The following is a 24191-nucleotide window of genomic DNA, read 5'->3' on the forward strand; positions in this document are numbered from 1 at the left end:
AAAATACCTTTAAAAAAAAATGTTTGTTGACGCAATTCAGGACATTCCAAATACATTGACAAAGGGCAATGCTTGTCTGAGGAAACAGAGGAAAGAAGCAAGGATGTATTGCGTCTTAATGTTGGTGATCTGTTTTTGGGAGTGACCACATTGTGGTTTATTGCTAGGTTTCACTGGAATGTGTGACTTGTAGCAGCCCGAGGAGTCATGAACATCGTCATATTTCCTCTCTCTTGTACTGTCTTGTCTTGATATCACAATCTTGTGAAACAAACTTCAGCTGTGTCCTCACTCATAACTTCTTGAAACCACAAACATGGAAAAGCAACCACCAGACTTTTCTTCACATTAAAGCAAATTGTATTAAAGTGTATTTATTGGGAAGTATCTATACAGCTGATTCATTGTAAGACTACAGCTCTTCATTAATGTTCCATGAACTGCTCTTTCAAATGACATTCTAACGGAAATGTCTCTCTGACCTTCTAATGTCTCTCTGGCCTTCTAATGTCTCTCTGATCTTAATTTGGAGAGCACAAATGTGCAAAGCAAAACCTATAGCAATACTGGCATTACTGCCAAAGAAGAGAATTCATACTCACTCTGTTTACTAATGCAGTTATACATATGCAATTTATACTTTTCTTGCACATTTAACAAAAAATGTAGATCAGTAAAATACATAATAGCACATGTAGTGGATAGTAGTGGACTCAAAACAATCTACACACATACTTCTTTACAGTTTTTTACATTAGTAAGATTACATAAATACTCTGAAGGTTGAACCCCTTACATTTTAACGCCCTTAGAATATTGTAGCAGTTTATAACCTATATACTGCATTTTTACCTTCTGGTTGATTACCACAAATAATTTCAATACATTTCCCTACATTTTTAAAAAGAACAATAAAATCTGTCAAGCTTCCACTCTAGGTGTGCTTCAAGTCCACATGACTTTCCCTTCTTTTATTTGCTAATGCACTGAAAATATTGTCTGTGTTGAAAGTCACAGGAGAATTGAAATATTTTGAGCTATTTTTGTTCTAATTTTCACTAAGTGATTAATTGAAACATCTAGAGGAGGGTAAGGCCGAAGGAAATAAATGCAAATCTCAAAAGAATCCACAAGCTTTCCCACCTCTTCTGTAACTAACTAGATTCTAATTGTCACACCCAGAGTTTGTGTTTGGTAATGCTTTTGCCAGTTAAACCGCCCCATAGCTCAACATAGTGTGTTGGCAGTGGTCCAGCTAGAGTGTTTTCAGAACCAAGACAGGGATGCCAACCTCAAACAAGCAAGAAGTTATCTGTTACCTAAGTCTAATGTAATTCTGTAATGTGGAAATGTTCAAATATGATGATGGCAATGTTTATTCTGCTATAAATAAAGAAAAACTTTAAAAAAAAAAATTTTAATTTAAAAATTCGTAATTTCCTTCTTAAAAGACTCAGAGACTTGTTAGGACACATGCCATCATCTAGGCATGTTTAGATCAAATCTAAACTTGGGCAGGGCTACATTCCCCAAAATGGACATCAAACTTTTTCAGTAGCCATCCCAGTCTCTCGAACGCAACCCCACTGAAAACCTGAAGAGCAGAAACATATATATATATATATATATATACTTAACCTTAACTTTTAACATATTCCATACTTTAACTTTCTTAATAGTAGATGTAATAGTAATAGATGTTTAATCTCCATACATAAAAAATGTAAATGGATTTGATAATATACCCTTAATCCCAACAGATATTTAAGAGTATTGTTATTTGTGCAGTTTTCCGCAAAGCAAGCGTAAGAGTGTTAAATTATTATGTAAATAATTATTATGACATAATGTGACATAATGCTGCTGTCTGACATCTACATTAATAGGATTTAATATTATCACAGTATATTGCATGAAACTAGAGACAATCCACTGAAAAAGGTACTTGTAGTTATAGCCCCCCTACGACCTCCAACACACACCCTACCACCCCCAACACACATTAACATATTCACACAATGTTGTTACGGTTAACAAAAAGTCATTTTATATCATCTTCAACCAGCCAGGTTAAACGAATTACCACTTTGCGGTAACATCGTGAGATAAATTCCTGAGCTATTTCTCGATCATGCCTAAGTAAGCTATCAAAAACAGCTACGAGAACATCAGATACCATGATATGGTTTCACGACCCTTTCAGCATTTAGAAGGTCTGACTGAAACAGAATAACTGTAGATTGTTTCTTTAGGTCCTCCGAAAAACGGCAGTCGTCCATGCAATTTCCACGTCCATGATTTACTGCCCACGTAATGTTCTGTTTCGTGTCCATATGATATTGATTTAGGTCAAAGTCGTACGCTCCTCTGACTCGGATAAGGACACTTCTCATGGTAGGATAACAGACGCTGTAGGCAAAGACCACTATGGTAAAGAACTGCCGCAGATGTTTTGGAAATCGTAGCTAATTACACCAGAACACCCCCAAATAGTGGCCTCATAACGGGAGATTTCAAGATTTCTTCACATCACTAAATATGGCGAATTTAAGGTGGAATCATTTTATTTAATTTATGCAAATGTTTCTAAACTTTACATCACAACTCAGCTTTCGGTTCTAATCGTTAAATTACATGACCGAAAATAATGGTAGAAAAATACAGCCAACTTTGGTATCTTACCTCTACTCCATTAGTGTTCCTGCAGAATGCCTTTAGGTAATACTTAGCTAGTTTCTTCCCGGTTTACTGGCAGACTGACTAAAATCCCGCTCCTTATTCTATATCATCGCTATGGGATGGAGTAATTACCCAACAGCATAATCCACACTGTAGTTTACACTACACTTTGGAGACTCCGCCCTCATTTGAGTTGTCGCCGGATTGGACGGTCGTCAGTGGACGCGCGTGTCGAACACACGCCCCGCCCACATTTAGACCAAGAGTCTATATTGCGTTAACCTGGCCACTTTCTTTGAACGGTTGCTGTTTTATGGATGATAATGGACATGCGTTACAGCATATAGAGTCATGTGAGAAATTCCAGCTCCAGTGTACTGTTATGATCAATGGCCAAGATAATAAAAGCTTTACCAACCTCGATGAAAGCAATAGTTAAAGAATACATTTACTCAAAGGTCTTGCCTGGACTAAGGAAGCTTTGATTTGGAGGAATTAGCTATTATTAAAAATGTATCAACACAGTTATCAGAAACATATTAACGAAATGTAAGGAATTTGGGGAATCCTGCAAGAAGGAGTTCGAAAGTTCAGAACATGTGTTTTTCTATTGTGAATTAGGGCAGTGTTTCTGGAATGGTATGGCTTACATTCCAGCGGGACAGCTGTGGCCCTTGACAATGAGGGGCAGATTTGGTCTTTTTGTTGAAAGAAGGAACTTAAACCTAACTCAGTTGTGTTTCTTTCGCGGGAGCTCTTTATAAATAAATATATATATACTTTAAGACAAACCAGTTTGAATCATTGGAAGAATTAGTTCAAATTGACTATGCCACCGAAACTTGTTAAAGATAGGAAAGCTCAAATATGCTCACTGCTAGATATGTTTAATCTCAAATAGTCCCTCTTTAACTGTTTGTAATCCTTATTATTACTTTGTGTATTTTTTGTATTTAGTTTTGTTTCTACTCAACCCAAGGCACAACATTATTGTTGCAGATCGAGGAGGCGCGCCCCGGTTTTAGACTACTTTAGTTGTGGGAACAGTGAAACAAAATGGGTGGACACGATGCCTCTAGTCATATTTAAAAGACAGAACTACTTTCGTGGCTTGATTTGAGGAAGGATGCGAGTGTGAATGGGCCAGTTAAAAAGAATCACGTGGATAATAATCATCCTTGTAAATAAGATCATGCCCCTTTCATATCGGGAATTCATGTCAAACATCTGTTGGGGCAGTCCCGTGTTTCTGCAGACAGTCCTAACCATGGACGTAATTTTGATTTCAAAAGTGGGGGGGACATGGATTCGTCGCTATTTAAATATTTGGTTTTAACCGTAAAAACTGGGGGGGGACCAAAGCCGGCTTTTGAAAAAGTGGGGGGGACATGTCCCCCCCGTCCCCCCCCCCCAAAATTACGTCCGTGGTCCTAACTGTTCATTGGTACCTCAGAGGAGGGTGCAGCGTGCATCTGTGTACATTCTTCAGAAAGAAATACAGTAACCAGCATTAACCCATGAAAGATGTTAGTTGTTAATAAACTGAAAATCTGTTCCTATTCATCTTCGAGGGCTGTCTTAAATAAAAGATAAAACTAGGCTAATAAAAAAGTTCGATCGTCAACTGCATCAAGGCCAGAACTTCTACGCCAATTTCATATTACTGCTAGCAGTAATAACTAACACTACAATATATCTGTGCCATAGACGGTATATACAGTCTATCTATGATCTGTAGTATAACAGCTGACCCTGATGGTAAATGACGACATAGCGCAGGGATGTAACAATCATAAAACTTCGGAACTATTTAGATTACGTCATAATCTTATGTGATTGGTCTAAAAGGCACAAGCTCTGATTTGATTGGCTGAGCCAGGTGTCACACATTTCCCTTATGCCGGAGCGATTGTCAGACTCGCCATCATCACTTAGAAAATCTTAGTCAAAGTCGCTCCGTCAGTTTGATAGGGCACGACGAAGAGCAGGTTTACGCTGAGCACTTCGTTTGCTTTCACGTGGAATTTCCAGACAAGAAAACCCGCCCACTATCCATACAGAAGATGCCGGATCAACCATGTTCATGTTACAAGTTGCGCCCCCCCCATCCAATCGTTTGCGTGTATCTTTAGATAGAAAAAGAAATTTCGATCTTTAGAAAGGAAAATCCCTAAAATCCCTTTCGTATTTGTAATTCAGTAGTAGGGCATTGACAAAACAACAGTGTTCTTTACTTTAACAATCCATATTAACACTAATCTCCTATCTGTTTTCCTAGCTTTTTTATGGATTGTAAGATTGCTAGTATTGCGTAATTCCAGGATATATACTTTTCTCCTTGTGTGAGCTATTGATTCCTTTCCTGTCTTGGACTTCCCCATCCTGTTGTACTTTGATGTTCAAACCAAACAAGAAGGCCTGGTTACTAGCACTTATTCATTGTTATGATGATAGTTATACAACCACAGACGTTTCATTGTAATACTCTGCTTTCAAAATTAGCTGCATGCAGGAAATCTTTTAGACCTTCTCACTGGTATGATAATCTAGCTAAGGCGAAATACCTATAGTACTGAAGTAAAAGGAGACAAAGGTATAGAATTTAGGCTAGAACTGTTTCATGCTTACATAAAAACCCCCTCCCTCCCTCCACGAACACGGAGAGCCACCGTTACCATTTGCTGCCATCTCCTGGATCATTTACATGCAAGGTTTCATCAGTGTTTACATTTAAAATTCAAAAACTGTAGATATCTCTTAGAGTTTGTTTTATTCCATGTAGACATAACAGAATGCTTATGACGATTGCGCAAGGCACAAAAGCCTATTATTTTAGGCATTCAAACATTTAATGTAAATCAATAATCACTTTCACCGTCACAACCACCACTTTATCTATTATCTACTGTTTAATTTTAGGCAAACAAACATTTAATGTAAAACAATAATGACTATCACCGTCACAACCATCGTCACCAACAATCATAACAGAAGAGTTAACACAAGAAGGCACATTTCTGCTGTGAAAAAAGGACTTTTATTTTCCTCATCCATGCGCCTGTACTGTAGGTTCACCCGGAAGTTTTATACTGCTACAGACTTTCAAAGTAGCTTCATATTTTAACATTTAGACTGCGTAAATAAACAAATTTAGAAAATGTCGTCAACAAAAGAACTTTTACAAATGGACTTGTACGGTTTACTTGGAGTTGAAGGAAGAGCTACTGAAAAAGAGGTGCGGTAAAGAGCCAGTGTCAATTATTGGTTAGCTAAGGCTAATATTATGGAGTTAGCGTTAACTAGCTAGCCACATATTCTGGTAGCACACGTCTGTTCCTAACCAGCTAGCAAACGTTAGCTTATTTGGCTTATTTGGTTATTATTTTTATGGATTGTGTGCAAGGTTCAAAAAGACAAAACTTGCTAGCTAGGTATTATGAAGATACAAAGTGACAGAAATGCTCTTGCTGAAAGGTTTTTAAGGGTAACATTAAACTGAAAAGAACGATGAAGAATGCAACCATTAAACTCACAAAGTTTAAGACACTTCCCAACCGTAATTCCCAACTGAGCTACCTTATTGTGTGAATTGTCTGATCGGGAAGATCACCTGGATTATTGCTCTGTAGAGATTATAAGGAGAATATAATTGTCATCTGTGTACTACAAGATGAGCATGCTTATTTTAATGGCCAGCAGATGGCAGTCTTGTACCACTTTAATTACGTAAATACCCAATTGCTCTTATTGTATCTGACATCTAATATTAACTATGGCATCACTTCATCTAACATAAAATATGTTGAAAGTTTGTTCCTTAATGCGCTGAAAGGATTACCTTAGTCTGGGTCTGGTGTTAGTTTTCACGCGTGCCTGTTCCCTGACCAGCTTGTGTGATTCTGCACTGTGAAACTACCTATAGTTAATGTTGATTTAATGGCTGGTATGTAACCTTAGTCTCTAAACTCTGGATTAAGTCAATGTTTTTGGCAGTTCTATAAATGGTTTGTTTAAAGAGGCACATTAAAAAATGTTTCCCCACTGGAATGCCATATGTTACTTTGAGGGTTTGTATATAAAAGCATACTGTAACAGTAAATTAAGTAAAGTAATTAATCCAGGGGCATACATGACCACACCCCCACCACCACCTTTCCCCTCACCCCTCAGTGGGTAGTTGCATTAACTGATCTCAGAGCATTTTCCAACACAATACATTTTGTATGCTTAATAAGTCTTCATTTTAATAAGGGGAGGATTCTGGAAGAATGTGATTGTGGGTAGGCATGGAGAAAAAGCAGTGGGAGAATGAAATCCTAGGGAGAGTGGTTTAGCCATGATTATTATGTGGGCAAAGTTTGGTGTAGGTTATTTATGGAGAGGAAATCCTCAATACAGGAGACATTCAGTCTATAAAAGATACATGCAAGCATATTAACTCTGCATGCCAGGTTTCTTTGTGGCCACAGGAAGAATGGCATTGTAATTTGTATGCAGTCTAGAGGTCAACCTGTATTGCATTGCCATCATGTTAAACTGTGTTGTCCTTTGCAGGTGGCAGGTCAAATGAATATATCTTCTCATTAAATTTTTGTTGTTTTTGTTTTTGCTTGCATGGTCCTTCAGAGCCTAAACTCTGTTTAGAGGATTTAGCTGTGTAGTTATTTTTTACCTTGACTACATTCCAGACCTTTGAACTTTTACATGCCCTTGTCTGAGCCACAACATGCAGTTTAATTCTTATGCAGGTGCCCAAAAACTTAAAACTCAGTTCTAAGGGATTAGGCAGGAAATCTGACTATCTCTCCTGCATTACAGGATTAAGGCTAGCATCGAGCAAACCTGTTCACTGCACAGTTTACTGCACTGTTCACTGCACTGTTCCAAACCCAGTTGAGAAAACTGTGAATGATTAAGTAGACCTACACGAAATGAAGAAATCGTACAATGAGCTAATAAAATGTTGAATACTTCAATGATGACATGACCATACAGTTCCGACGTCTTTATGCATTAACAGGTACACGGCTAACATTATCACTAAGTAAAGGAATACATTATTTCTAACACCTTTATTGGACACAAATTGCACATGAATTCTGAACCAATTAAAAGAAAATTCATTTAAATAAGACAATTTGTCTATAAAAAGATACATTTAATTTCTCCTGTACCCTTTGTATTTTCGTCTAAACTCAATGTCATGGCGTGTAGAACGTGCAAGAAAAGAGGAAGCAAAGAAGAAAGAGTGAACTGAAATAGTTAAATGATACGAACATAAATATGGACTAATGAGAGCAAGAGAACGCCAAAGTTACATTCACTGACCAATAAAGCTCACGAAAAAACGAAAAAGGCTTTAAAAGAGCAGAACATAACCCACAGGTGAGGGGAGCTACCTGCAGGTTGGGCTTGAAATAATTGTCCAAATTGTGTGAATGTTTCACCTAATAGGTCAAATAAGACTGGTGCTCAGTAATGATGTTTCGTTTTGTAAGGCGTTCCACCTGGACTGTGACTGGAGCGATTATTAGGCCAAAGGTGCAAGAGCATTCCTCCCTCCTAGATTTGAAAGGATGTCTTTGCCACCATCACTCATCATCTCTTCCAGAACGTTCTCCGCTTCTAGGGTGTTCACATGGTGGAGCCTGTCACGTCTAATGATCTCTGGATTGATTGTTGCACTCATGATCTAGTCTTGACATCGTGCATGCAGACATGTTAGGCTGGACGCGTTTTTGCTCATGCGTGCGGTACTGTGTGTGAATCGCCCAGTGTGGTCTGAGGATGAGAGGACTCCTGGTTGATGGTTCTTAAATGCAGGTGTGAGGGCTGATGTGTTTTGCAGAACCCAATGGCCGTGCCTCTTCACGGGCCCAAGTGAAGCAGCAGTGCTGTGAACGTCTCTCGCTCTCCTCCCAGCTTGTTCTCGGTGGCCTCCTCAGTCGAGTAGGAGACACTCTCTAATCAAAAGCATATTGCTACTAATAAGGGTCGGACCAAATGTGTGGTGCAGATTACTTAGTACTACTGGAAGTTCACAGCAAAACAGCTGTTTCTAGTTTTTATAGATCTACCGTTAAGTTTAAAGGATTTTTGACTTTGAAAGTATAATCCCTGCTTCATGCCGGAGAGCTTAAATTTCTTAAGCTCTGGAAAAAGAGCTCTGAACTGCTCAGTAAAAATGAGCCACTATACTAAGCCAGTCTAGTTTAAAATCTTTGCAAAAGGCTCAAACTTTGTGTGTGTTTGTGTATAAAATGTCCTTGATCTAGCCCACTATAAAATGTTCATAAATACAGCAGTAACATGGCATTATCAACTTCAGAACTGTTACCACCACCTAATGTTTCAAAACCTTAATAACATTTTATGTTGTGCTTTCCATGGGACCATCACTCTCTCCACTAGATGCTTGTAGACTTTGAAAGCTCTGTGCTTTCCTTGCCAGTAACTGCATGAATAACAATAGTCAGAAATTTTATCATGATCTCATTTGCCAAGAAGCATACAGTGGCTTGGCTTATTCTCAAGAAAAGCAATGCCTAAGTTTTCTGATATGACGATAAGACATGAACAGAGGTATGTGGAATGGGTATTCTGCTTCCTTAAGGAGAATGATTGGTGGTATTATGCTTGAATCAGGCACAGCAGAAAGGGATTTTGTAACCACCATTGTCTCCTGCAGAGTTATGCATGTATTCAATAGATTTTCTCTCCTTCAGATCAAGAAGGCGTACAGACAGCGAGCATTATCTTGCCATCCGGACAAGAACCCGGACAACCCGAAGGCTGGTGAGTGGATGATGTGTAGTTTCTGATATAAAGAAGCCTAATTTTATTGATTTTACAGGGAGCTTGAACTTCTGTTGCACTGTTCAGAGAATAAACAGAATTGCATTTGATGTTGCAGACACAAGATAGCAGGAACAAACGTTAGTCAGATGTCCCTCGTCCAGCAAGGCTGTAGCTCAGTGTAGTTCAGTGTAGCTCAGTGTAGCTCAGTGTAGCTCAGTGTAGCTCAGTGTAGCTCAGTGTAGTTCAGTGTAGCTCAGTGTAGTTCAGTGTAGCTCAGTGTAGCTCAGTGTAGCTCAGTGTAGCTCAGTGTAGCTCAGTTACGCTGTTTCATTGTCCCCAACACGGTGAAGTCAAGAGCCATGCAGCCATTCATTAGCCTCTCAAGTGTGCTGGAAGATGGACTCACACAAACAGACAGTTTTCCCCCCTGTCATTTTACATGGCAGCAGATGGCTGGGATATTCTCCTAGTTTACAAAGGTTATGTCTAAAACATTTTTTTTTGGTGCCTGCCCATCATTGTTCTGGGATTTTCCAGTAACATCAAATTCATAATGCCAGTTGCCCCATATAGATTTGTCCTAGTACATTTATAGATCACTTTCACTCTGAGACTCACTTCAGAGTTTCCTACTCAGCTGGTTGTTTTTTTTAAACCATGGATCTATTTGATGCCACAGACCCTTATGGGATGTTTGAGAGCACAGGAGAGCACACCCACAAGAGTGGGAATGACTCTCTTTAATGAAGGAGGGTGTTGATGGTTAGTCAAGAGCATCTGTTAACTCACTGTCCTAATGTCACTGCTCTCCTTCATGCACACATACAGGTTTCATATAACATTGCATGAGCAGCTGATGGAAATGTTAACTGCACATGTCATGGAGCAAGTGTGTGTTAGCGCTCACTTTCCTTGTTTGCAAGCTGTTATGTAATGGAGAACACGAGTACTTCAGACTGGAAGAAAACAGCAGGGTGCCATTAGCTGACAGGTATAATTAACACTGGGATGTGGCCCTCCAGGAATCTGAGTGAAGAAAGTCTTTATTCTGGTTTCCAGGCAGACAGTATCTGAGTTTATTTAACAGGTAATGTAATATTAGTCAGTATTACTCAAAGCTAAACTCAAGAGTTCAGTCTCCTAGTGTCAGTGAGGAAAGCAGAGGCCTCTATGGGAGGCCCGAGTTTCTCAGCATTGTCGTGTTTTTAAAACCATCCCAGCATGTTTAGGCTGCTTTTCTCCTGCATCCTGCACCATTCCCACAAAGACCCCAGGCTACAGTGGTCCGCAGTTCAGCCAGATTCAGCCAGATGGATCTCTCACGGCCCCCCGGCTCCTCCCATGGGTCCATCCCCAGAATGTGTGCAGCAGACCCGGGACCCTGGCTCGGCACTGGAGGACGTGAATCTTCACCTTGGACAGGGGTGGTAGCTGTGTGGCCTGTTTTTGATCGAGGCTTTCGTGGTCTCTGGACAGCGCGGCAGAATTCCTATTAAGCGGGAACACACGGCGGTGAAGGGGCAGTGGGGGTTCAGAGCCCAGGGAGACGGGGGACGGCTTTACCAGAAGCGAAAGGCAAGAAGGCTGCGGAGGACGCGGCCTGGCGAGCACATGCCATTTTACACTCGTGCGACAAGGCGAGGCTGCGGAGGTGGGACAGAGCCAAGGAGGGAGTGAGGAGAGGGTCACGTGTGGGGAGGGTCACGTGTGGGGAGGGTCACGTGTGGGGAGGGTCACGTGTGAACACCCCGTGCTTCTGTACGTCAAAAACAGCTTGGCTTCTTCTCCCTCTTCCCCCTGTTCAAAGAGCATGGACACTAAACCTGTCATACGATCGCAATCGAATTGCTTTTATGTACTTTTTGTGCCTCTTTGAATAAATAATCAAAACTAATTTGTATAGAAAATTCTAACTTATTGCTAGGATATTAAAAGAAATAAGGTTGATTTGATGTCCAGTGCGCTGCACTATACAATGTAATATAGCACAAAGTCATCCCCTACATAATGAGGTGCATTGTAATTTCTATATTGAGACAGGCTAGAAAACTACCGGTAATGAAATCCCCAGTTAGTTTATTACATAAAGAACTAGAAATCAACTTAATCTCTCACTTGCATTTGTAAATAAAGTGTTCTGTTTTGTGCCGAGCTACTACATGTGAAATGAGGGAGATTGTGCAAATCCACAGCAGTCTGCTCAAAAAAGTGCAGATGGTGACCGTAATAACTGTGGCAGGCCTGGTGAGGACTGTGTGAAACTGGAACCACAGGGCTGATGAGTGCAGACGCTGGAGTGGAGGAAGCGTGTTCGTGGAGACAGAGAAAGGCTTTCTTGCCTAAACTGAGTAATTACGGTCCTGCAGGAGTGAGGGCTCCAGCCGGCGGGAGGGCGGCTCGCGTGGAGCTCCTGATTGTCTGGGCAGTCCCTCCGGAGGGCTTAATACGAGGGGCTGCAGGGGGCCTCTGGGTTTACGTGAGAAAAACAGCAGGCTGTCATGAGAGGAAACGGCCTTCGTGAGACTCCAGGCGCTCGGCTCCAACACCGGAAATGTGGGTTAACAGGAGCCCCTCACCAAACTCGCTGCCCCGAGTGCAGCGCCCTCTCATTATGCTTGTATAAAATCCCTCATTTAGCTGTGAAGGTGAATGTGTCGACCCTGGCGAGATGGCGTGGTTGTAGCCACCTACGGCATATCTCGGGCTTCTCTCCCCCTCCTTCTCTACCACCTCCCCGTTCCTCCCTCTCTTTCCTTTTCTGGCCAGCTATCACTCAAACATGTGGCCTTTTGAATGCAGATTTCATGGTCCTGTCTTTCGTGAGAAGACGACGCACACGCACGACTGTCCTTAATGGCCGCCGTGAGCAGGGCCTGTGTTTAATAGCCGCTGAGATCGCTCATTGTTGTCTGTGGTTCACAGCGGAGCTCTTCCACCAGCTCTCCCAGGCCCTCGAGGTGCTGACGGACGCTGCTGCCAGGGTAAGACGGCAGCCATAGACTAACCACCAAGATGTAAATATTGTCTGCCAGTAAAGTGAGAGTTATCAGGATTTAGTGAAAGTTAACCCAGTCTGTGCTCCATAATGTTGTCTTTGCTGCAGGCAGCCTACGACAAGGTCCGTGCCGCCAAGAAGCAAGCGGAGGAGAGAACCCAGAGACTGGATGACAAGAGGAAAAAGATCAAACTAGGTGAACCACCAGTCATCTCCCCAAACCACACGGCCTGCTTTGCTTTATTATTTGACCAGACATGATCAGGCACAGTAATGCATTCAGCTCAAGGTGCCTCGTGTGGTTGGGTGCTTTTGGACTGTGCTTAAATGTGCTGGTTGGTTGGTTTGTTTGTTTATTTTTATGTGTTCTTTTCCAGACTTGGAGGCCCGTGAACGGCAAGCAGAGGCACAAGCTCAGAAAACCGAGGAATTCCGAATCACTCGAACATTAGAGGAAGAGGTAAGAACTCCACTTTGACTCCTGTGTGTGTCAGAGACATTTCAAACAGCTTTTCTGTCATATCTGTAGGAGTGGGAGCCATCTCAAATCATCTCCCTCTTTTATTTCAATCCCTGCTGAACGGTGGAGGAAGAGCAGTGCACATGTGTGTGTGATCTTAGCAACCCGCCTGCCACATCAGCTGTTACAGCCTCTGCTTTAGGTGCAGGATGCTAGTCTATAAGCTCATAGGTTAATAATGAATAAACAGATTTATGTAGAGTGTTGCTGCACAATAGATCAATTAATTGGTTTGGTTCATTCTAATTGCACCATTAGTCTTCATAATATTCATGTAGTGAAAGTCAAATAAACAAATTAAGCCCTGAGCCAGATCACTTCTTCCTACCTAGATGCTTACCCACCTACTCTGTGTACAGTGAACATCCTGACCTATCCCTGAGTACTACATCCTGACCTATCCCTGAGTACTACATCCTGACCTATCCCTGAGTACTACATCCTGACCTATCCCTGAGTACTACATCCTGACCTATCCCTGAGTACTACATCCTGACCTATCCCTGATATAACCAATTAGTGTTCTGTGGGTTTTTTGCAAGAAACTCTGTGTGTGACACGACCCAACACACGTGAAGTCACAATAAGTGCAATATGGGTTTTGTCTGAGTCATGCAATCCTCAAATCTGGACCTGCGCTCCATATGGTTAGACAGTTCATTTATGGCCAGTAGGTGGCAGCATACCATTTAAAAAGGTTGATCATAAGGGTTACTGTAGTTCAAATGCTTTAGGATAGTACATGGTGGACTATTCAGTTGGATTAGATTGGTTGGATTAAAACAGTTCTATGCGAGTGAAAATGTAATGATGCAGACTGATTTTTTTACTGCTGTGTGCTTAAATGGTGCACATTGGATATGTCTGTCTTTGCAATGGAGCATGTCTGTTGACTGGGTTAAACATGTAGTGTGTTTAATGTGTGTTGTACGTGTGTGTGTACAGATTGCCCGGTTGAGAGAGGAGGGGTCCAGACAGCTGCAGGAGGAGCAGAGACTGATTCGAGAGCAGATCCAGAAAGAGAGAGAGGGGCGACTGCACACACACGCCACACATGCGGGTACTTACAAGCTATTACCACTTGGAGTTTTTCTGATATCCTTACACGCAAACTACCCTCATATCTCACATGTGTTATTAATTAACCAAACCCTTTATCACACAAACCACCTGCTATAATTATTTAAATGCTGCTTTCTTGATCTATTGCCCGAACCTTACAGAACCTGGAAATCACTGTTTGATTAAAATGATCATCTCATTCAACAGAGAACATTAAAAGTATGCAGGAGCATGACTATAGTGCATCCGGATCATATCGAGAACATATATGACAAGGTTCCTTGAGAGAGGGTGGAGGACGTCTCCGTACAGGGACAGCCTTGCAGGACGTCTCCGTACAGGGACAGCCTTGCAGGACGTCTCCGTACAGGGACAGCCTTGCAGGACGTCTCCATACAAGGACAGCCTTACAGGATGTCTCCGTACAGGGACAGCCTTACAGGACGTCTCCGTACAGGGACAGCCTTGCAGGACGTCTCCATACAGGGACACTCTTATGGGACGTCTCCGTACAGGGACAGCCTTACAGGACGTCTCCGTACAGGGACAGCCTTGCAGGACGTCTCCATACAGGGACAGCCTTACGGGACGTCTCCGTACAAGGACAGCCTTACAGGACGTCTCCATACAGGGACAGCCTTGCAGGACGTCTCCATACAGGGACAGCCTTACGGGACGTCTCCGTACAAAGACAGCCTTACGGGACGTCTCCATACAGGGACAGCCTTGCAGGACGTCTCCATACAGGGACAGCCTTACGGGACGTCTCCGTACAGGGACAGCCTTACGGGACGTCTCCGTACAGGGACAGCCTTGCAGGACGTCTCCATACAGGGACAGCCTTACGGGACGTCTCCGTACAAGGACAGCCTTACAGGACGTCTCCGTACAAGGACAGCCTTACAGGACGTCTCCGTACAGGGACAGCCTTGCAGGACGTCTCCATACAGGGACAGCCTTTTAGAAGAGGACTCTGCTCAGATGTGGAAAATGCACATGGATAATCTAACATTCTCTTCTCTCCCACCTTCCCATTTTTCTGTCAGATACTACATCATCTCCACAGAGCAACCGAAGTGTCACCCCTAAATTAAAGGTAAATTTGCAGAGAAACTTTTTGATAGCTATACGTACAGTGGTGTTACCATTGGACCAGGTTGCACACATCATCACTGATTTAACCAGAGTTTAATAGTGGACGTTTGTTTTGGAAACATTCAAAACATAAAACTGTCACAATGTTGTACAATAAAGAGATTAAAATGCATTAGTTTAATGAATGAGTGCTAGTTAATTTCTTTTGGCATAGTGTTCTTGCAGTTTGACATGCACAATGATATATTAAATTATTGAAATAGGGCATAGAAAGAAATAGCAGAGGCTGAATGTAAATGTAAAAAAGGCAGACTACATGTTTTATTACTGAACCCCAGTACCAGCCCTCCCCCTAATTCCCTTCAAATTAAGCTTCATTCTGTGTCCATTAATCCGCCCATTCCAGGCCCGTCGTCTGGAGGGCCGTGGCTACGAAGGCTGTTCTGTTTCCTTTGGAAACCATTCAGTTTCTTTTATTAAGGGATGCAGAGCGACATTAGCTAATGTCTTTCTGTTTAATCACATTACTACGTCCCCCCCAACTCTATCCCCTAAGGAATTAGTGACATTAGTCTGCTCGTTTAGTGAATATAAACACAAGGGTCAGATTTTGAGTGAACTGTGGGTCGTATGCTGTTTAATTACTTGCAGTTCCTGGTGAGTATTATTCTTTGTTATTTTCTCAAGAGCAAATTTGCCTGAAAGCTGAAAAATAGCTGTTTTTACCTCTTATAGCCACTGTGTTATATACATATTTGTTTTTAATTTTTCCCAAAAGCTATTAGGTTTGTTTTTCTGCAACAAGAATCTTGTGTGCCATCCTTTCTTGTAACAAATCACTTTGGTATTTTTACAAGACCAGACAATTAATAAAAAGGTGAATTCCTTGAATATCTGCATTTATTTTTCTCTTATATGGAGCCAGTAATCCTTTTGTGTTTACTTTTATTTACATGGTTGCTCCAGCATGAATTAAGTGTTCTGAAGTCCCTTATGGAGCAAGTCCTTTTCTCCTGAACTTGGGAAGTTCGTATGAAAGCCATAATTCACAAGCAGTTTGAAAAATGAGCTACAAAACCCATAGCGCAAGCGACTCACGTGAGATCATATTATTTTTCCAGAGGGAGCGTTTGCTTTTGTTCTAGTGGGGGAAAAATAGTTCTTATTTGCAAGCCATACCGACTATAAATGTAGGAGGAAGGTGCCAGAGAATCCCAGGACATGACGTCCAGAAATACTGCACAATCCTCAGACCAGAAGCTTCATTCTGGGTCCAGGCTGGTTAATCTGCTCCACATTTAAGACATCAGCCAATATCTGCACTACATCATCATAAGATTATGCATGTAGGCCAAACTTGTAATCGTAACAGCAGCACCGCGATGGAGTATTTTCCCTATGGAATGAAAGCTGTTGTGTCTGCAAGGATTAGTAGTGCTGAAATTCGTTGATTATTTATAGGTGGCAAAGGCAACTTGTGATAGAAGTGTACAAGAGTCAGGAACGGCTCATTGCAGTTGACGGGCCAACGATTAAGTGGCACTGTTACAACCTTCAAAGTAGATAAAGGAGTTGCCACAGTGACTGACCAGCCCACGTTTATATAATTTGCCAGAGTGCCAACTCTATAAAATACTTCTGTTGCTGCTATCCACACTTCCTCTCTAACAGTCTCGTTGGCGATGCAGTTACGTACATCTGTAAATCTGTGCGGTTATTGCTGGTGCGTCATTAACATGTCTGGTGGTCAGCAGGTAAGGTGATTCTAGGAGCACCTCAGGTTCCTATGTGGATTGAATAGATTCCTCCCTTCCTGCCCCTCTCTTTATTGCACACTCGGATGCTACAGGGTTTATTGGTGAGGGTCAGGGCCCAATGAGCTCCAGGCCTATCAAAAGGCTCTGCCACAGAGCTCTGCTCCCACTGATTTTGGTGTGTTATTCCACATCTATTCATGGAGAAACGGACTCTCGCCGCTCAGTGCCAGCAGATGCACAATCTGCTTCACCCACAACCATTAGAAACGATTTCTTCAGATGTTCTGTTTTTTGGTGACCTGATTTGGTAAGGAATTGAATGCAAGTCAAAGGAATCAATAAGAGGACTTTTAAGATCTGTTTTGGTTGGGCCATTGTAATATCCTGCTGATTTACTCAATTTATGGACTGTTTTTCTATCTTTTGTCCAGCTGAAGTGGAAGTGTAAAAAGGAAGATGACAACAATGGTGGCTATTCTCAGGAATTCCTCCAGTGTCTTCTTCAGAAGGTGATGTTTCGATCTCTAGGTCCAACAAAGCCAACATAACCTCTGACAGTGTTCCAAGATCCTGCCCTCTGGTGTCCAGGACCGTATATGTTTCACTTTCTAGTAATCACGTAACTGGCTAAATGTCTGTGACAAGGTTTGAGTGGTGTGTTTTAGGGAGTGTGAGAAAGTGACTTGTGTGTGAATGAGCTGTTTCTCTTAATGAGTCCGGTCCGGTGTCCAGCGCCCCAGGTTCCAGGCCTAGATGACATCAGCTATTTAGGCACTTTTATTTGCCCCCACCAAACACCCCCTACCTCCTTCTTGTGAGAGCACCATTAAGTTTTGTAGCAGCAGAGTGCCGAGGGCAGTGCAGTGCCCTCTTAAAATGCCGCACGCCACCCTCGCTAGTTGCATTCACCAGCGTGTTTAGCGCTGCCAGAGGAGTTGCTGGGAAATGTGCTCTTCTCATGCAAGTGGGCAACGCACACACCATCCGGGTGTGTCCTGGTCGGCTCTGAGGCCTTCTGGCATTGGTATGGCTTCGTTAGCGCTCGGGCCGGGCCGGGAGAATGTTCTACCGCCATCCCGCCCAGCGCTGGCTCCCGCTGGAAGGTGCGACATAAGGTTGGTTCCGAAGATTGTTGGACGTTGACTATGAAGGCAATGAACAAATGAGCCTTGAGAGGGTGAACGTAACGTTGGGAACAAGCTACAGGCTCTGTCTGGAACAGGCCCGTGTGTGTTTTGGACCTACGAATCGAACTGTGATCACCCTCACTCCTCTTCTCAGCTCTCTCCCCAAAGACAGCTTTGGAAATGTTAAGATATTTGAAATAGGGGTCCACTGGGAACTCTCTCTTTTGTCACTTTTGGCAAGGTTCTAGTCCTCGGTGTCCAATTGCGTTCATGCCTTTAATTTTTCCCAGCAAACGAACATTTCCATGGATTTCAGATTCTCCGAAACAAGTAATACACGCTTGACATCCAGTGTGTGGGTAATGACTCTATGGCACATGACATGTCAGAGCAGTGATGTTTGGCCAGGACAGCACTGCTGGTCTGCTGGTCTTAGCAGAGTCTTGTTAAATGTTATGGGTGAACAAAGACTGCAAACAAAGCAAAGATTTTGTTCAATCCAATCCTCCTTCTCCCTTGGGGTCAAAGGTTACTGAGGGAGCAAAGCCAAACCTCCCATTACTCCCTATTCTTAATCTTTCTGGCAGGCCTGTGGCCCTGAGCCATAGTAATTTCAGTCCTCCTACCCTAAAACATTCTGACCTAGCCTTTTCAAGTGTGCGAAATGTCCCGAACAGTTCCAGAAAACTGACTGTTAGGTTCCAAAACATTTGAAGAAAGACACAGTTCACCTCATTTAAATAATGACAAATAAAGATTAACACACTAATTATGTACAGTGATAGTTTGCCTGAATGTAAAGAAGGCACTGTAAAACATCATATTGTACGTTTAGTGGTTACTTGCGTATTTTTTGTTGTTTTTGGCATAAATAAAATAGCCAATATAATATCATTTATATAATTAATCATTTATATAATTTTTTGTAAATTGTATATATTTTTTAAGTTTTCACGTTGTCAAGTTGAGACATTTTCTTGATTTTCTGTTTTATAGTATGGAGACATCTTGAATGTTGTAGTCTCCAGTAAGAAGAAGGGCAGCGCGGTGGTGGAGTTTGCCACAGTCAGAGCAGCGGTGAGTTTTCTCATGCTAACTAAGAACCGTCTCTTTCCTCAGGTATTGTGCATAATTGGGTTATAGGAATTGTTTACTGTCTTTTTCCTCAGGGGATGTGTATATTCAGGTATAATTGTTAGGTATCATTTGACTTTCGTCTAGTGGTTTTTCCAGCTTAGAGTACCTTGTGTTCAGGACTATCTATTCTACCTTGGAGATTCCAAGCAACTACATAGCACTTTTGTAAGTCGCTCTGGATAAGAGCGTCTGCTAAATGCCATAAATGTAAATGTAAATGTAAACCCTAGAATTGTTTCTGCATGGCTAAGGACTGTTCAGTCAACAAATACATTGTAATACCTTACAAATACCAACAAATACCTTATAAGTTTTGTTTACCAGTTTATCACAGTTTAATTTCCATTGTACCTTTGTGAATGTTTTCTTGTTGCTTAACAAAAATGACCAGTGGGTTTCGGTGTGGTTGTTTGTGTTTGCATTCAAGTGTGATTACTGTATTCACAAGCTAGTATGTTTAGCGCAGACCAGAGCTTTATTTATCTGCTTGTCAGCTTGTGTGGTTACCTGCCTAGAGTATCTGGCCACCATGCTGTAAGAACAGCCTCTGTCTATTTCTGGCACTCGATCGTCCCTGGGCACACTGGGTACCTGGTGCTCCCTTAGGTTCAGTACACTCGCCCTCTGCCGCACTGCACAAAATGAACCAGTGTTGTGACTTTAACAGTAATGACTGATGATAATACAATTTACAATAGGTTTTGTCTCCCCATTTTTAGTAATTAATTTTCCATATTTCTTCAGTGTTCAGAAGTAGCCTTGTTGGGCTGCTTTGAAAACTGGGCCTGTACATTCTGCTGGTGTTAGGAAGGTTTCAGTGAACTTTTCTACTCAAAAAAGACTCAGAGAAAGTGAATGCATAACAAATGTATCGTGCAGGTGCCTTAAAGATGAATGGCTGCTCAGCCTGAAAGGAATGTTCGTGAGAATGGTACATAACAATGGCTCGAGCACATTTGCTTTTCTTTTTTTTTCTTCAAAATCTGGCTTATTTAAAACTTATTTGGGGGGGGGGAGCTGTTAATGAGACTCTTGGTAGACCTGTGTATGATCTAACTCATCTGGTACTCCTTTTCAGGAATTGGCATGCAAAAATGAGTGTGGCCTGACAGAAAACCCTTTAAAAATCATCTGGTTGGAGGGTCAACCTGACGCTGGTGTTCCAACAGTGGCCAATCACAACACATCTGGAATGTTCACTCCTTCACAGGTACAGTAACTCCAACTCTAAACAACATTGTGTATGCTTCCTGCTCGTGACAGAACTATTGCTTCTGTCGTACATGTTCTTTCTTAATTGCGTCTTCCATCTCCATGCAAATCAAAATCAACATTACTAAAGAACAATTAATATTCTGCAGATTTGGCTTCAAATCCAAACATGCAGATAACACCATGAGCACCGTGCACTGAAAATACAAAAATGTAAACATTTGACATTTTCCTTTCATATTGGCAGGCAAATATGTCTGCCATGCTTGTGGGCTCATTATGGGGCTCCTGAACAATGTGTTTAGGGAAAGAGGGCTTGGGTTTGTTTGGCTTGGAAGGCGCTCTGTGTGCACATTTAGCAGCCTTCATGGACCCCCAGCCCGTCCCTCATTAAGAGCTGACCCAGCAGGCACGGGCGGGAAGCTAGAGGGGGAAGACTAGCAGCATGCGTAATGGACGACTGGCACGAGAGGCTACAGCCCCCCCCCAGGCAGGGAGAGTTAACCCTAAACATTCTCCTCTCTGTGCCCCTCCACACACACCTTAGACCCGTACTACAGCCAGTGTGTCTAAGTTACTGTACCAGACTGATGGGCAAGGATCTTTATCTTAAGGCTGTTGTATTTCAAGCTTTCTTCTCCATCATGGGCTAGCCTCCACTGCTTAATAACACATCTACAACCAGGCCATGAGAAGAGGCCCAGTAGTTTAGACAGGCAGACTACCCACTCAGCTGAAAACATTACAGGCCAGTGTGAAAGCTTCAGGGAAAGGGCATCATTTATACAGTTGTCATGCCTATTGGGAGAGGATGGTCTCCATTACATGTACTGGAGCTCCTACGCATTAATGAAGATATGAAATTAAGTGATGTAATGGTATGACTCAAGGTTTTCTTTTAGAGTACAGGACATGGAAAGTTTCTCTCTCTCAAACACTCATATTGAAGATCTTTCTTAACCATGTTCTTATCTAACATCCTGCATGTCTTCAACCTAATTAGTGGTTTGACTTTAGGCTTATAACACTGGTCATTGGCTTATCTCATGGATGCTTCCTCTGTATGATTTGAGTGTCTCTGTTTAATTCTACCTTTGTAAATTTCATATGAAAATTTTGTGATCCAATCTTGGCCCTCAGGTTCCTCTTTTGAGTCTGGCTCCTCTCAAGGTTTCTTTCTTATGTTGTAGGAGAATATTCCCTGTGAGTTGGGCTTTTTGTGCTTCCCATCTCTCTGTCTCTAGAAGAAATGCTCGTGTTTGAAGTGCTGGGATTTGCTAGAATAATGTTCATTAAGGATAATTTTGTGGCAACAGTTTTCTTCATTCAATACTGGATGCAGATCGTTTCATCATTTACAGGGTTCTGTGAGGCTAGAAGAGGAAAACATTATTATAATGCCGTTTGCGCATTGGCCCCTCAGGGCAGGAACTTCACACTCAGGCCTATGGCAGATAATGGGGTGGGGGTGGGGTGGAGCACTTTCTCCAGAGGTGAACATTACTAAAGTAGTCCAGCCTGTGGGCCAAGGCCATCCTTGAATGTCTTGGAGGTCTGTTGGAGCTGCAGTGTATCCCACAATGCCTGTTTTCCCTTGCTTCCTCACGCCAACTATAATTGCAGAGGAGTAATGGTGTAGACATACATGTTTTTCCTTCTTACCTCATGACTCTTCTTTTTGGCCCTGGAGGCCAGCTCCAAAGATTGCTGCTTTTTCTTAAGAGGAAATGAACTTCACACAGTGCAGTCAACATCAGCAATAGGGCTCCACCGATCCAGAAGATGTGTTTTAGACTGGACGTTTCACTAAAAACATAAAAATGGCACCACTCTTCATCAGATAACACATTCAATCAAACAAAATAAGGGATTACCTACAGATAGGAATACTGCTACTCTTCACCTCAAACCCAATAAAGACCCAGTGCGACCGTTCACCTACTAACCTCTATCACTCATCAATGCTGACACAAAAATGCTAAGTAAAACCTTGGGATAGAAACAGTAATACTTTACCTAATTCATCTGAATCAAACAGGATGGTACAAGTCTCTGATGTGCTATCTATTTACCATAGTGTTTTCACACTAGCTGTAACACTATGGCAGAATATAAATATAAAAGGAATATAGACACAAAGTTACTAAACATTTTTATACACAGATACAATTTTCCTCTTTTTACAAAACCCATCAATCTCAATAAGAACTGATTCAAACCAAAATCTTATACCAAAAAGAGTAGTGGGCAACTGCCCTGTCATTCCTGTGGGGTCTGAGTACCAGTAGTCCTCTAACATCCTAACATCCTCTAACATCCTAGTGACTTTGGAGAAGATCACCTGCCAAATGTGTAAAATCCAAAGGTGATTTGCTAGTGTGCAGTACATCTATCTAGTCTACCTGCCTCACTAACCTACCTAGCCAGCGTTTCGCTTGGTCTTGCTTGCCCAACCACTTCTTCCAGGGCTGTGTTCTGTGATTGTGATTGACACAAGTGAGAGTGAAATACAAATATTTATTAGGGTTACATGCCAGTGTTAGGGTTAGGGTTAGTGATATTTATAAATTGTAGCTCAGAAAAAAACACTGTGTCATGTGTAGACATGTGTTTGTATGCATGTGCCAGAAATTAATTTGTGCCGTAGCTTGATTTTGCTAAGGGCTTCAGGGAGGTAAGGGCTAGTTCTGTTCATGCCATAGTTATTTATGTCAGCCTCAATAAACTGTTTCAGCTATAAGAACATAAGAAAAATGGAAATGCGTGAAGCTGCTAGTGTGGATTAAGGATTCATTTGTAGTTAGAGATGGCACCAATCTGAAATCACATATTGAAATCTGGCCAATATCATCAAAAGTGCTTGGTCATGTATCGGAGAAGAATTTTTTAAGGAAACCAATCTAATACCATCACAAATCCAGACTGAAGAGAGTACAGCAGTGCATTGTGATAACAGCCAGGTTCATTTTAGCAGGTCAACTTGTCTAGTTTGAGCAGTTTATATGTTCAAATGAACATATCTATGCACTCACACTCGTGTGATTTCCATTGCTGGTATTTTGATAACCCAGTGTGGGAAGCGGGTCACCTACTTTCTAGTGAGAGCATTTACACAAGACAAAATAGTGTTTGAGCACTATTCACTGCCATGTCCATGACCAACGGTAATTTGTAACTGTCAGAATTCCCATAGCTAGCTGCCCATATGTATTTTTTGTGGCTAGAAAGGATAACTGTCCTGTAAACAATAATTATTGCTTGAAGCAGAGCTTTAGTGAAAAGAGACTTGTAGTTTTGGTAGTGTCTTTGGTCGCTTTGTGCCTGGTGTTTATTGGATAGAACAACAATTTAACACAAAAATTCACAAGAACTGTTTTAAAGTTATTATTTACTATACAGTTGTGCAGTTACAGTAACATTCAGTAAGACAGAAATGAAAGATAAACTCTAGATTCCAACCAAGTAAAACAACTAAAGTACAGCTCCACAATGGATTTAAATGAAAAAGAAAATGATTTATTTATTTATTATTTATATGAAATCGTCATTGGTATTGGTCAACATTCATTTGCAAGATATCAGTATTGGATATATAACAGAAAACCTGCTATTGTGTCTTCTCTATATGTAGTTGAACTGGCAAGCAGATACACTTTTCTTCTTCATTCTTAATGTAGTAGCTTCTTCTTGTCAGGCATGTCTAACATCTGCAGTGATGTATTCTGAATTAATTAAAATAGCTTGATTTGAGGGATGGCTTGTTTGGAAATTCCTTTTCATGATTTCATGTATGCAAGGATGACCTCTAT

The 24191-nt window shown here is 41.7% G+C and overlaps 1 protein-coding gene across 2 annotated transcripts in view; it reads left to right on the top strand.

Annotated features, from left to right (window-relative positions):
- Window positions 1-5729: 5729 nt before the first annotated feature.
- dnajc17 (DnaJ (Hsp40) homolog, subfamily C, member 17) overlaps window positions 5730-24191 on the top strand; it is a 36229-nt gene continuing 17767 nt past the window's right edge. For both annotated transcript variants that reach the window (XM_076979237.1, XM_076979238.1), the window contains exons 1-10: window positions 5730-5914; window positions 9405-9474; window positions 12400-12458; window positions 12581-12668; window positions 12850-12932; window positions 13938-14052; window positions 15101-15150; window positions 17338-17415; window positions 19030-19110; window positions 20249-20380. In XM_076979237.1, coding sequence (XP_076835352.1) covers window positions 5837-5914; window positions 9405-9474; window positions 12400-12458; window positions 12581-12668; window positions 12850-12932; window positions 13938-14052; window positions 15101-15150; window positions 17338-17415; window positions 19030-19110; window positions 20249-20380 — 834 coding nt within the window. In that variant the 5' untranslated portion in view covers window positions 5730-5836. The remainder of the gene's footprint in view (window positions 5915-9404; window positions 9475-12399; window positions 12459-12580; window positions 12669-12849; window positions 12933-13937; window positions 14053-15100; window positions 15151-17337; window positions 17416-19029; window positions 19111-20248; window positions 20381-24191) is intronic.

This window comes from Brachyhypopomus gauderio, chromosome 17 (genome assembly GCF_052324685.1).
Source record: "Brachyhypopomus gauderio isolate BG-103 chromosome 17, BGAUD_0.2, whole genome shotgun sequence".
In the NCBI taxonomy this organism is placed as follows: Eukaryota; Metazoa; Chordata; class Actinopteri; order Gymnotiformes; family Hypopomidae; genus Brachyhypopomus; species Brachyhypopomus gauderio.